At 34.8% G+C, this 15437-nt stretch overlaps 1 protein-coding gene across 6 annotated transcripts in view; it reads right to left on the reverse strand.

Moving 5' to 3' along the window:
- The window catches only part of Kdm4c (lysine demethylase 4C), a 360726-nt gene that overhangs the window by 129050 nt on the left and 216239 nt on the right, over positions 1 to 15437 (reverse strand). For all 6 annotated transcript variants that reach the window (XM_047524586.1, XM_047524585.1, XM_047524589.1 and 3 more), the window contains 3 exons: positions 14968 to 15149; positions 12969 to 13182; positions 10762 to 10838 (listed from right to left, as the gene is read on the reverse strand). In XM_047524586.1, the coding sequence (XP_047380542.1) occupies positions 10762 to 10838; positions 12969 to 13182; positions 14968 to 15149 (473 nt within the window). The remainder of the gene's footprint in view (positions 1 to 10761; positions 10839 to 12968; positions 13183 to 14967; positions 15150 to 15437) is intronic.

A 15437-nucleotide genomic window follows, 5' to 3' on the forward strand; every position in this document is an offset into this window, starting at 1 on the left:
GCCTCACTGCCAAAACTGGCCTCAAACTCGAGATCTTCCTGCCTCAGCCTCCTGAGTGTCTGGGATTACAGACACGCACCATCAAATTCAGTTTAGAGAGAAGGATACTGGTGATGGGGGGGAGAGAGGGATGAATTATTTGAATAGTGATTCTATGGATAAGGGAGAGAATGGCTTGAGACAGGAACATAGAAATTTTAGATGATGCAGGTAGAAATCTGCAGAAGATCTATTCTGATGATTTCCTGTTGTTTGGTAAAATATAAAACGAGCTCAACAGGTGATAAAAGCAGTACAATCTGCATAATGGGTGTCAGCTACAGGACTGCAAGTACACAGCAGACAAATAAATAACCTGAGTGATTGATGCTGAAGGAGAATAACAAAGTGAGAAAGCAGCAAGGGAGTGGAGAGTATACACAAAGGAATTAATATAGTACCTAAAGAAAGAGAAACCTGAAGGAACAGAAAGACTAGAAAAATTCAGAAGCATCACTGAATCACACTGCCACAGTGAGATTAAATGATTTTGCCTGAGTCCAAGAAAAAGAGAGTGTGGGCAAGAAGGACAGAGATGGTTTCTCAGAGTGAGACGCCTGAAACTGAGAGCTGATATTTAAAATGCAACATGTGTACATGTTTTCTCTCCTATGTGGAAATTTAATATAAAATGCAACATATACAGCTGGAAGAAGCAGTTCAGTAGGAGAACGCTTGCCTAGCAAGCACCAGATCTTAGGTTTAATCCCTACCAATACAAAAAATCTGTATTAAAAAAAATTAAATGAATAAAATATAATTAGTGGAAAGATGGACAGTGAAGAGTGAAAACTAATGACCCTTTCAAAATGCTCTTTCTACTGAAAAGAAATAGAGTTGAGCTGAACTACTTAGTAGTTTTAAAAATCTTATCTCTTAATATTTACATGAAAAACTGATAGTGACAAACTTAACTCATAACCATCCCTAAATATTCTCAGAAAGGAAACTTTATTAAATAAAGAATTCCTATATTCCTAAAACTTTATAATATGTATGTAAATGTAATCTGCATTATTTTCTAAATTACAAAAATCATAGTTTTTCCTTAGATTTACAACACTGACCAAATAAACTTACATTTTAACCATTTGAATTACCATCACTTGTGAGAACGAATAAAAAGTGAATAGAAAACCACACTCTTCATTTATTTCAAAACTCTTTTTTTAACCTAGATTTTTCATCATTCTAATGGCAATGATTACATCTGTATGAATATTAATTTGAGGTTTGCAGAGCACCTGCCTGGTAGCTCTGAAGCAAGCCATTCACATGACACATAGCAAGAATAGCACCTACATAATTTAAATTGATCAGACGTAAAACTACATGGATCCTACTACATTTAATGACAGTATTTCCAGGAATCTGTGCAAAGTGCTTCAAGTTGAATATACATCTAACGTCATTAAAATCATGTAACATTTTGCTTTCAAATAAAAACTCAGCTGATTTATTCCTTCTTCCCAGCATGACCATCGACAGTAAACAGCAAAGTACATGATTTCTTCATCCTGCCACTGGATTAATTTTCATGAGAAAAGCCTGCACTGCAGTTTCTGTCCCCTCCACTCTTCCTGGGGATCACTTTCCTCATTGCAAAGGAGAAGCGCCTTGCACCCTGTGACCTTGGGGCAGGCACAACCTGGTGTGTTAGGCTTCCCATAATGTCACTCATTATTCTTCCTGACTTTACTTGTGCTCTCTCTGGTTGAAGCACTAAGATTAATGAAGCATTTGTTCTCAATCAAGAAGCTATTTATGAATACAGTTCCACTTACAGTAAGCTATGTACACTTCTCTTTCTATTACAAAAGGGGATGGGGGTGTTTGTTGAGCAAAAGAAAGAGGAAAGAACAGAGAAAAATGATTTGTGACTTTTTGGCCTGTAAGCAGTTCCCTAATAGAAAGACTCCCACATCATAGTTAAGCTGTCAGGATAATTGATACCCTCAAATGTGCTATTGTGTTTGGTTAAAGTAAAATAATTATTACCACTCTGTCCTTTGTAAGCCAAGGTTTAAATCTGCAGCTGTTTGGAATAATTTGCTTCCTCAGGAGGCAAGAAGCAATCTGAAACCAAATGCACTGCTTCAGATGGTTGGGTCCTGGTTGGTATTTGAGAGACCCCTCCATAGGGAGAAGCAAGACAGCAAAAGCAAGCACTTGGCTACAAACAGCCACTGCCCACTGGTGAATGCCCTGCCTTTGACACAAACAGGGCCTTTCTTTCCCCCTAGTTTTACTTTGTATGGAGATCAAAGTCAGCCCGGCAGGCTGACAGCCTCTCATCACCTGGTCCTGACAGTATCCCATGGAAGGAAAAGAAATACAGCATAAAACATATCACAGGGAGCAGCAATGCCACCATGACCTCTCAAGGCCATAAGCCAATCTGATCTAAAAATCAATGGTTCTGATCTACAAAGTCACTTCAGAGCTCTTCACAAAAGAAAAATGTCAATGCTGTTGTCAGTTTGGAAATTGGATTCAGGAGATTATCCAGTTCTGGAAAAGGTCCTCAGGCCAGATATTAGAATAAACATAAAAGGTTCTGTGCAACCACCTGTTAACACCAATTATTCTACATTAGGTAGATAACCCATCACACTGCAAGTTAGTGGTGGCTCTCATTTCAATATGAACAAAACCAACCAAAAACAGTTCTGATTTAGGCCAGTTGTTCAGCCTTCTTCCCACTCCAAAAGCAAGTAGCTGGGCAGAATGAGTCTAAGACTGGGAATCTCTAGGACTAGGTAACCACCCCCACGAATCCTGATTCTCTTACCACAGAGTGGGCAATCCTGGGCAAAGGATTAAACCCTCTTAAACCTCTGACTCATTATCTGTAATAGGAAATTTCGGAGACAGATGTAGAACTCTTTTGTATTTATCAGCACTAAATTCTGTGGAAACTAAGAAAATTATATCCATACAACATCAGCTTTTATCTAAATCATTAGTTATCCTGAATTTATAGTTTTGAAGTTAACTGATGAAACTCCTTTTACTAAAACAAAAGATTCCAAGTGTCACGGAGCGTGGTGGCACACACCTGTAATCCCAGCAGCTCTGGAGGCTGAGGTAAGAGGATCAAGAGTTCACAGTTAACCTCAGCAAAAGAGAGGTGCTAAGCAACTCAATGAAACCCTGTCTCTAAATGGCTCAGTGGTCAAGTGCCCCTGTTCAATTCCTGGTACCCTGCACCCCTCCCCCGAAAAAAAGAAAAGATTCCAAGGGCCAAAATCACTAATTTTTTTTTTAATCTGTAAAATCTCTAACATCAATTATGAGTTTGAAAATGAGGAATAAAGGTTTTGTTATGGAATACAGGTAACATAATCCTCAACCATAAAATTTTCATCAACTCTCATTATCCTCACCCTAAGAAAAAACTTCTGCTTTAGACAAATATGAGAGAAAGCACTACCTTCAGACTCAACGAGTGGGACCTGGGTTGCTTCTTATCAAAAGTACCTCCATCTTTGAGAAATAGGCTCAATCAATGGGACTCACCCTCAAATCTGTGGTGAAAGTCAAAGACTCTGTCAAAAGCCCAGCTTTCTCCACTTGACAGTTACTATGAAGAGGTATCTATGGAATTACAAGAGCTGAGGCTTGTTAGTACTCAAAGATGTCAAGAGTGACCACCTTTCCCAGACAGATCTTTCTACCTGAGACATCAGATTGGGATTCAAACTAAGGCCCACTCCAAAAACCAAGAACTTTGATAGTTTTTAAAAAGACAAAATCCTTTATATAGACGATTACCCCCAAGTAGTTTAAGAAATTAACTCTGAGACTATAACAGAGGCAGAGAAAAGATTTCACTTTTTATTCAGGAGCCAAATAAAATGGCCATGTGCAACACTGGAGGACATGAAATGGCAACTATTACTCCACCTATACATAACACTTATTTACAATCAAACAATAAAATATATATGCCAAAGCAGCAAAATGTTCACTTTTTACTGCATTGCAAATTCCACTCCTTTTTTAGGGTGGGTTATTTATTATTGATATTTAAATACAGGTGGCTCCCTATATTGCCCAGGCTGGCCTTGAACTTTCAATCTTCCTACCCAAGTCTTCTAAGTAGCGAGGATTATGGGTATTTGCCACAACGCATGACTGACATGTTCTACTCTTTATAAGAGGCAAATAAAAGCTAATTATAAATGATCATCAAGGTACAGTTTGCTCAGATTTAATTATTACTATATTTTCAAAAACAAAGTAAAATATAGACATAGTAAATAAAGCTGAATTGAAAACACATTCTATTTCGGGGTTTTGATTTCTTAAAGTCATTCTGGGAAAAGAAACAATGTTACATTTGTTATACATATACCACTGCACCATTCTGCAGAGTACAATAAATGCTTTTCTGTAGATAATAAATGTGTACAATTACCTAGTTTATGCATTTCATTATAGAGAATGAGAATCCTAACCTATAAAGTGGGTTTTTAAATATTTTTCATTACAAAGTCTACTTTTCCTAGCATGGCAATAGTCATCAAAAATATAATGGATAGCTGCTTTTTTATACTATACTACTATCAAAAAACATCAAATTCTCCTGAATTAAGTGCAAAAGATATATTGAAATAAAAAGAAATTTAGAGCATAATGTGCACTGCCATGCATTCCCAAAAGGCAGCTACATAGAATTATAATAAAGTCTTAGAATAGTTTTTATTAGACTTTATTTTTTACCGCAATTTTAGGTTAACAGAAAAACTAAGAAAAAAGCAGAGATTTCCCATAAGCCCAGTGCCCATACATGCACATCCTCCCCATAAAAACTCCTCCATTAGAGTGATGCAATTTGTTACAATTGAATCTATTCATATCACTCAAAAATCAACAGTTTACATTAAGATAGCTCTAGGTGTGTACAATATATAGGTCTGCACAAATTTAGAATGAAATGTACCCAAAACTAAACTATCATACAGAGTATTTTCACTGATGAATTATGTATAATGATGAAAATGTCTAATTCTGTGTGAACTGTCATCTGGCCAATAATTACTAGTATTAAATGGTATTCCTTTACTTTTTGCTCATTGACTCTAACTAGGTAAAATGAATTTAGGTTTTTTTGAAGGTCCAAAATTCTTAAGGAAAATTAATTAAAGCAAAATGGAACTACAAAGAAACCAGAATCAAGGAATTTTAGGACCAGAAACAAAACTTAAATACACATCTCTTTTGAATCTTCTCATTACATTGCTCTTAAATTTAGATTCTGATTAGAATATAGGTATATGAACTACTGAAGTTACCCTCCCAACTTCCCAATAATTATTGAAGATAATAAAAAAGCTCCTGGTAAGATACAGCATAAGTGATACTTTATTCAGAATTTTTCAAACTGACAATGGAAGTGACAGCATAGGCCTAATGCTGCCATTGAGAGAAGCCTGGGCAACTCATAATTGGTCAAATTCATGAATCTGAGTGCGATGTGACTTTCTACACTGTTAAGTTACCAGCCTTCACATGCAGCTTTCACTCCCATTTGTGACTCTCAAACAAAACCCACAGCTCCTATTTCCTGAAAAGTTCCTAAGGAAACAGACAAATTTCCTGGAGAAAAACAACTGCTAGTGTTGCTACACTGTCCTTTCATTTTAAAATAGAATCTTATCCAAATTTCTTTTTAATTTCTTTAATCCACTTATATTTATTTACTTATTCTTAATAATTTCATATTCTAAGTTCTTCAGAAGACCACATGGAAAATCTTACTACTTATTAGCAACTATCTTTAATACTCTATGGAGCATTAAGGACTTAGATTATTAGCTTATGTAATAAAAGTAATTTTTTAGGTTGTCAGCCTACTCCAGATGTTAGTAGCTTCCTTTATGAATACAAGTGTGGTCAGTCCTAAAGTCGTTTCTGGGCATTTCACAGATATACTTACATTCAGAAAAAGTTTTAATATGGATAAGAAAAAAAGAGAAAGGGGGCAGGAGAGAAAGAAAAGAAAATAATGAAAAAGAAAGAATACAAATTCTCTTTTTTATGGTAAGAATATTACGTTTACATTTTCAAAAAGGAGAAGCTTAGAGTGGAAATTTGTGCAGATAGGCACAAAGTATAGAAACGTAGATCAACATAAAATGTTCATGAAGAATCTAAATAACAAGAAACAGACACTAAACTCAGAGTATTGACTTCACACACCTAGAAATAGTACTTGGAGTGATTCAGGAGGCTGAGGCAGGAGGAACACAAGTTTAAGGCCAGACTGATGAAATTGGCAAGATTCTATCTAAAAACAAAACAAAAAAACAACAACAAAAAAAGTTGAGGTAATAGCTCAATTGTAAAGCACCAGTAAATTCACTACCTACTACCACACCAAAACACACAAAAAGGAAATGGCAATGTTTGAAATGCTCTTGAAAATAAAATTATAATGAAGGAGGAAATACTGTTCCAAAAGGAATTAAATAAATAGACAAAAAAAAAAGGACTCCAAATAGCTGAGTTATAGAGCATAAACTCAAACATAGTTTCTTTAGATTGTTGTGTCTATCAATGTGAGCAACATTAATGTAAGAAGAAATTGGGTCTGAAGGCAATGATATCAATCTAGAACTATGAACTACACAACCTGAATCTGAGGATAGACAGTTATTTGTGGGGCTGTGGGGTTCTTTCATTCATCTCATGTGATTGTGGGTATAGAAGCTAGAATCCAAATCTCAGAATCCAAGTTAGGGTATAACACAAAAATCGTAACTAATCTCTTCGTAAGCACATGCAGGTGAAGCTGTAGTCCAGCTTCCTGTTTCTTAATTGACATAAATGGATAAAATAAAGAAATTGTTAAAAAAAAAAAAAAAAAAGAATTATCAGAATGAGGTCTCAACATAATCTCTGGAAATGATGAGGACACTAAAGATCAAAAATGAAAATCTGACTCAGAACACTATCATCAATCCTTCCTTATGCTCATTACCTCACAATGATCTGACATTACAAAACCAAGTACTAGAAGTATTACAGAGAAAATGAGACAGAGGTCAATCCTCCAGTGACCTAAACCTAACAGAGTAATTGAGTCCAGAGTGATACCTACTCTGTAGAATTGGTAAATAAAAAGACAGCTAGTCTATAAAGACTAATTCCAGCCTTAGAAACCTATTTTATTATCTTCCCTATTTTATTATCTTCCCCAGACTGAAGTTGAAAAGTTACTATACTCGACCATCTGATCTTATTTATTTATTGTCTGAGAGTAGTGATATAATACCTAAGATGCCTTGCTTCCAAAATACTATTGCTTTTTAACTCTATGATATAGTATAATTATAATATAGTCTCACTTTTTAAGATGTTATCTTCAAAAAATAGAATCACCACATATAATACTCACATATGCCTCATGAAAATGAACAAAAGGTGTTTAAAAGCCACTTCCAATAAAAGGAAATAGCTAGAATAATTACATTTGTTGTATAATCACATGTCCAATGCTAAATATCATATAGGAACACTTTGCATTACTGATAAGTTACTCTTACTTTCAAAAGGTAGGTTAAAAAAATAAATAGGAATGAGATAGTGAAGCACATGGTAGAAACAAAATATCCTCTGAACTCAAAAAACTCTACACGAAGAATACAAATAACCCAATCAACAAATGGGCTAAGGAAATGAACAGATGTTTCACAGAAGAAGATCTACAAGCAATCAACAAACATGAAAAAATGTTCACCATCTTTAGTAATAAGAGAAATGCAAATCAAAACTACCCTAAGATTCCATCTCACCCCAATTAGAATGGTGATTATCAAGAATACAAGCAACAATAGGTGTTGGTGAGGATGTGGGGAAAAAGGTACACTCACACATTGCTGGTGGGGCTGCAAATTAATGCAGCCACTCTGGAAAGCAGTGTGGAAATTCCTTAGAAAACTTGGAATGGACCCACCATTTGATCCAGCTATCCCTCTCCTCAGCCTATACCCAAAGGACTTAAAATCAGCATACTACAAAGATACAGTCACATCAATGTTCATAGTCAGTCTGGTTCATAGCCAGACTGTGGAACCAACCTAGATGTCCTTCAATTGATGAATGGATAAAGAAACTGTGGTGTGTATATATATATATATATATATATATATACACACGATGGAATATTACTCAGCTATAAAGAATAATAAAATTATGGCATTTGCAGGCAAATGGATGAAATGGGAGAATATCATGCTAAGTGAGATAAGCCAATCTCAGAAAACCAAAGGACAAATGATCTCACTGATAAGCGGATGATGACACATAATGGGGGGTGGGAGAGGGGCAAGACTGGAGGAAGGAGGGACTGTATAGAGAGAAAAGAGGGGTGGGAGGGAGGAAAAAATAACAGAATGAATCAAACATCATTACCCTACGTAAATGTATGATTACGCAAATGGTATGCTGTTACACCATGTACAAACAGAAACAACATATATCCCATTTATTTACAATAAAAATAAATTTAAAAAAAATATATATCCTCTGACCACAGATGCACTGTTAGATTCCCATAAGCTTCTTCAGAACCTCCATTTAAAAGGAGTTTTAGAGCTCCTCTGGAATCTAAAACTGACAACCTGAGACTGCTTACTGAAGAACTCAATTCTAAGGATACTTTTTAAATGCAATCATTCCAGTCACAAAATTCAAAGAAATCATACTTAAGTGTTTAGTAAAAATTAATATTGCAAAACTCATTGCCACACTAAATCAAGGTGTTAAAATCAGAATATCAATATTGTCAGTTACTTCTCTGGAATATTTAAATTGCAATTCAATTATTTCTTAGGAGAATTGAAAATAGAACTTCATAGACAAAGCTCACTTAAAATGGATAACTTGAAAAAAAAAAACTGCCATCCATTGAGGATTTGGATCATTTCCAATTAAAAATTAGAAATTAAGTGAATCTGAAAAATCTCTGTAAAGTTTTATTCTTGAGTTACCAGTTCTCTTGCCCATTGAAAAAAATTACATGACTTCAACACTAAAAATACTAATAACATTGTATTTTTTTGAGACAAGGGGCTAAGATTAATAGAAAGATGCTTTAAATCAATTCCAAAGAGTGATTAAACAGAACACTTTCCTTTTAGAACATGCCACATGAAAACAGCTAAATTGATCAGAATCAGCTTTAAAATCAGGATGGATGGTCTAGGCCTGACTCTGCCTCTGCCATGTAAAGGACAATGGTACCTTTGACAACAGGACTGCTCAGAGTTTGAGCAGAGGAGCAGGGCAATAACTGTGGATGGAACAGAGAACTCTTAATGCCTTGGTGAACTGATGAGAAGGCCTCTACTTCCTATATTTATTTCTGATTTGTCAAGATGAATGAGAGAACATCACCAAACTGACTCTACAAGATTTTAATTCTGCTCATACAATGAAACAGGACCCGCACAGTAAAAAGAACTGGATGTATTGAAAAGAACTCAATATATTTATCCACTCCTGCCTATAAGTAAGAATCCCTGGCAGTTTGAAGATGCTCTATATTCACTTAAATTTTGTTATCCTAATTGATCACGTGAAAGGAAACACCAAACTGTTTTCTGGACCTACTAATGTAGAAGTTTCTTAAAAGGGATATATGGCCTCTGACATTAAGTAAATCATATTATTTGAACTTAAAAGAGTGTACTTATATTTCTCCTCTTTCCCTCACTACCCAAAGTGAATGTCAACAAAAATTCAGAAAGATATAGCCCTCAGATGCATTCAATTTGCAGTCACCATATGTCTCCTTCTACACTGAGACCTAACTATAAGCAATCATGGCATAAATTTTCATCATTCAAGGCATGTTCCTCATATTGTCCTTCAGGTTTTTAACTTTGGTAGCAAGAAAATTTAATGGTTTATCATGTAGTGATCACTAAAGAATAAAGCAAATGCTATTGAAAACATCAAGCTCATTTCCTGCCCTGAGATAATCAGGGAGGGAGATAATGTGATCTGGCAGGTCATCAACGTTTGAAAATGTTCTTATTCCTCTTGAAAAACAAAACAACTTTTGAAGAAAAATTAAGATAGAACATACTTAAATGGCAAAATGTATGATATAATACCATCAGTGGAATGGAGATTAAACATTAGACCTCAGTTTCAACAAGGATTTTAGGGAAAACTATTAAGACAAGAGGAAATGTGTCCAAAATGGAGGATCATTTGTTGTTAAACATTCTATCTAAAGTTCATAGCAATGCCTGGAATAGAGCAGATTTCTAAAATTTGTTAAGGATGAAAGTAAGGATGAGTAAGTGGGACAAAGACCTTGGGCTACCAGAAGGTTGGAAATGAGCATGGTTTCTTCAGGCATCACTATGTATCTCCACCTTGACTATTACTTAGGATAATTATTCTCAAATGATTGCATCTGTACAGGAAAATGAAATAAAATTTTAAATTTCTGAGGCCTTGAAAATGTAAACGTAGATTTTATAAACAGGTCATTCCTACAATTTGTGAAGCAGAAGAGTACTACAAAGAAATTTACCTAATGTATGTACAATGGGACGATTTGGAGAAGGAAGACCAGAAAAACATTAAGGTGTAGAATTACACACAAAAGCATTTATGCAATCTTATCTTTCTGCTACAACTGAATGTATCCACAATTGATGGGATAATTAGAGAAGTAAAGCAGTACTAAAATAAGCTACTTACAGCTGTCCATGCATTTCTTTTGCACCGTGCACACAGCCATCCAGCACAGATCTCATGAGAAGGAACACCATAACAGCCTAGGAAATAATAGCATGGATCCATTCATTAGGTCTCATGCATCTTTACAACATCATGTATCTCAATACTGAAATAAATAAAACCAGGTCATCTGCTTACTTGCATGGCTTAAAACAAAATATAAACCAACCCTGTCTGAAAGATACTTTTGGTTCTCCTGCTTCATAATTAATAAGACATCAACCCTAGAAAACTTGGGAGTGTGAGTCTTAAATGTTAACTAATGCTCATAATATTATCACAGAGATAATTCTTCAACAGAAAATAGTATTTCTAAGCTGTCAAGTCTGGTCTTTCACACATGCATAAACATTTCCAAGAACATGCAATCCATTAAGCAAAGTTTCTCAAAATATTAACATAAACACACAACAAATTCTGACGTACTATTTTTAAAATTCATGTAATTTAAAATTATACTTCAAAAATTACACCTAATTATCTTTCATTTCAGTGACAGAGCAAAAGTTGCACAATGTAATTAGTGATGAAGTGATGTCCTCAATTCAACTTGTCTAATGGGTCAATGCCTGTCCCAAAATAACTACGAAGGTGATTAAAGGTACATATATATAACAATTATATATGGCACCAAGAAACATGTTGCCGAAAAAAGTGGCACATGCCTGTAATCCCAACAATCAGGGGTGCTGAGGCAGGAGGATTGCAAGTTCAATGCCAGCCTCAACAACTTAGTGAGACTCCACCTCAAAATAAAAAATGAAAAGAACTGAGGACAGAGCTCAGTAGAAAAGTACCTGTGAGTTCAAACCCCAGAACCCTCACCCCTCCCCCCAAAAAACCCACCTAAGTTACTGAAATAAGAGGGGTTTGAAATTTTTAAATGGGTAGTTTTAGCATTAAATTTCAGTAACATTTCAGATGGGAACAGCAAATAACAGAAATATAACTACCCAAAGTAACACCTATCCCAGTTAACTGAGTCCATAAAACACTAAGTTCAAGTACACATTTATGAAATAACATGAATTGTATAACTGGTACACTCACAAATCAAGGTTAAATTCCTATGTTTTGTGTCCTGGTGCTTTGTCTCTCAATCATACATACTAACATATGGTGAAACTCTGTTTGTGTGCACGCATGAAGTGAGTTATTAACTAGTATCAATATAAGAAGATGTCTATTATTTTATTTCAAGCAGATGACATTCAAATCTCTTCAGGAAGTATATGGTATCTAATTAATTAATAAATTCATAAGGAGGTAATTTCAACTCTAAGCTAAAACTATTATTGCCTTGGGGTAAATATGAATGAAGATAACTTCATTATGAACCACTTAAAATACATTGAGAGAGACAAACCATATGTAAATTGTTAATAGAATGAGATTGAGTAAAATCTGAAATAATAAAATTTTTAAAAGAGTTGTATATAATGAATTCCTTTTACATAATCTATAGGATTTACATGGCAGACCAGTGTTTTTTTAAATATGTTTACCACTTCCTCATTTCTATAAAAAAAAAAAAAAAAAAAAGACAAATTACATGGGTGTGCTACCAAACCTGCTTATTTCTGCAACTTCTTATGAGTCTAAAATAAAATGTTTAAAAAGTCAAAAAAAAAAAAAAAAAAATTGAGACAGTCTAATCATCTCATTTGGGAGAAAAAAACTATGGTAATGACTGTTCTCCCCTGGAAGGCAGTAGAGATTTCCTAATGCTTGTAAAGAATAAAATTTGAACTCAATAAAATAATAACTCTAAGAATCACAAAAGGAAGACTGATTTCTCCTTAAAAAGTCACAATGAAAAATACTCAGTAATCAACATAATATGTTCACATTAAGTTTATTTTAAGGTAAGCAAAACTCAAGCACGTGAAAGATGCTTCGTGATAATAACTCACCTGAACACCAAATAAACAACAAGAACAAAAGCAGTCCTACTCACCGCTGGTACTGCATAAGGAGGACTGGGGGGAAAATGGTGATTATACACACTCATATTCACTCATACTTTCACTACAAGAAATGTGAGGAAAAAATGATCCAAGCATCAAAAATGCCAATAGTTCAATGCAACAGGTTCCAAATAGGTGAGCAATAAGAACTATGTGAAGTATGGACAAGTGAGTGACTGGATGGATTATAAATGTATTTACTTGCATGAACTCGTACGCAGCATTTAGCACAGGAAATCAGAAGGCTTGTTCCATCCTCTTCAAGGAAGGCATTGGGTGGAGAATATTCTATATTTTCTTCACTATAAATAAAACACATCTCTGGAATGAGGGGTTTAGTCTTTCCTCCTGATGTAATCACCTCATCTAATTTTGTCTCCCATCTAGAATCATTTTCTTCATTGCTGCTATCTGGCTGAAAAACACAATATTCCCAAGTTAAGTGAAAAAGATGGAAAAGAGTTCATAATTCAGTCTTATCATCCCAATCCACTAATACCTGTTCTACCACTGGCTTTCAAGTTTTGTTATTTCTGTTGTTCTCCTTAACCCAACTATTACCTTTGTAGAAATGGTTCTTCTCAGACTCCCATCAAGAAATTTATCTGTGCCTGTAATCCCAGCATCTTGGGAAGCTGAGACAGGAGAATAGAGAGTTCAAAGACAACATGAGCAAAAACAAGGCGCTAAGCAACTTAGTGAGACCTGTCTCTAAATAAAATACAAAATAGGGCTGGGGATGTGGCTCAGTGGATTGAGTGCCTCTGAATTTAATCCCCGGTACCCTACCTGACCCACCTTCCAAAAAAAGAAATTAATCTGTAAGAACAAGAGAATATTTTGAAATCTGCTCATAAATGAAATTGATAAGCTACTAAAACTGTGTAGTTCCAGAAAGAGTTCATGCAAAGCATTGATTCTTCTTATGAATTTTTTTATCTCTTTATTTCTAATAGGTAAACACATAGGTTGATTTAATGAAAATATTACCTGGTTAGCCATTTAAATATTATTTTCAAACACCCAATTTTAAACTGAGCAACAGAACTGAGAGAAGCTTCTAAGGCATTTGCCTTACCACAAGAGCAAGATATATTATTGGTATATATGACCAACCAAGGAAGGATAATGTGGCAAACACAATTGTCATCTCTCATCAAAATATATAAAAATATTAAGTATTTATTTGAAATTATAACTAATGAATTGCTTTATTATCTCCAAAGATCTCATATAAATAAATTTCCCAAATTTTATCATTTTAACTAAATTTTTTTGATTACTGGGAATTATTTAGGTAGACTGGGATGTCAAAATTTAAGTATCAATGAAAGATAAAATACAGTAATTTAATGAGTAAAAGAAAAAAAAGATGTTTATCACTCACCAGTGCCATATTCAAAGACATAGTTTAAGTAAACTATTCTATTTATATAGGTCTTAAACTGTGAAATACCACACATTTTCTTGTTCTGAAATATCTGCACAAGTATATTCTCACATGGGACTCTAAGAGATGTGCTTTTGAATTAAACACCTTTGATTCTATTAGTGAAAACATAACCCAAAACACAGTGTTCATATCAATATATTTCAAATTATACCTTAAAATAGACCAAGTAATTCCACCCATACTGGATTCGTAACAGCATTTCTTCTGTTAGTACTAAAGACTGTGAATTGCATGAGCTGAGAGGCTCTCAGTATAATATGCATGGAAAATGATAAAAGCAACATCAAGCACAGCTGCCTGAAGTGTGTGAACTAGACAATTTAGTTTGTATTAAGTCTGAGGTGAAGAGAGACGTTTAAAATTTGGGGCCAGAGCAAACAAATACATTGAGAGTAACATTTTCAAACATAGAACAGTGACCAGGACTAAGTTCTCTCTCTGCATGGTTCTATTTTTCAGTTTTAAGTTTGGTGTTCCCTGATAAAAACAATAGAAACATTGATATTGCTCTTTCCCTGAGATAAACAAGATACTCAAAAAAGATATAGTAATATCATTAAAAAGGGTTCCCAGGCTGCACGTATAAATCATTGTCATTCTATGAAGATCAATAGTTAAGAAGTATTACTATCTTATTTTTGATGCATACTTACCTCCACTGACGCACAGGTGACCTCATGGGTACACAGGCATACAGAAAGTGGAACAATGAAAGGACAGGTTGACAGTCACACCACCCCCAATTACCTTGTAGTATGGCATGAGCAGAGTGCAGATGGCACAGTGTGGCTCCATTTTTGCCACAGCTGCATTATATTCTTGTTCAGCTACAAAGTTAGGGGACTTTGTCTGCCAAAGGTGAATGAGAGGCTTTGCCCAAGACTCTGTTTCTTCCACTTCCTCCTCAGCGGTTGGAACTTCAGTCAACTCTTAGGAGACACAATATAAAAATACAAAGAGGAATTTCCAAGGAAAAACAATTGCACTAGTTATAAAAGAAGAACACTGATGTCACAATGCCAGAAACCAAGCCTATATGGTCTATCAATACTTTCTGAGATATAAAACAGAATAAAAGGAGTTTAAAGCCTAAGTCAGACAACCAACCTCCCTTTTCCATAATCTCCATACTTGCAAGGAGAGTAAAAATACCCTCTTTTCAATGTCACTACTTCAGTATTTCTATTGCTACCACAACACTGCCCATGGTAAAATAA

Source organism: Sciurus carolinensis, chromosome 14 (assembly GCF_902686445.1).
Source record: "Sciurus carolinensis chromosome 14, mSciCar1.2, whole genome shotgun sequence".
Taxonomy (NCBI): Eukaryota; Metazoa; Chordata; class Mammalia; order Rodentia; family Sciuridae; genus Sciurus; species Sciurus carolinensis.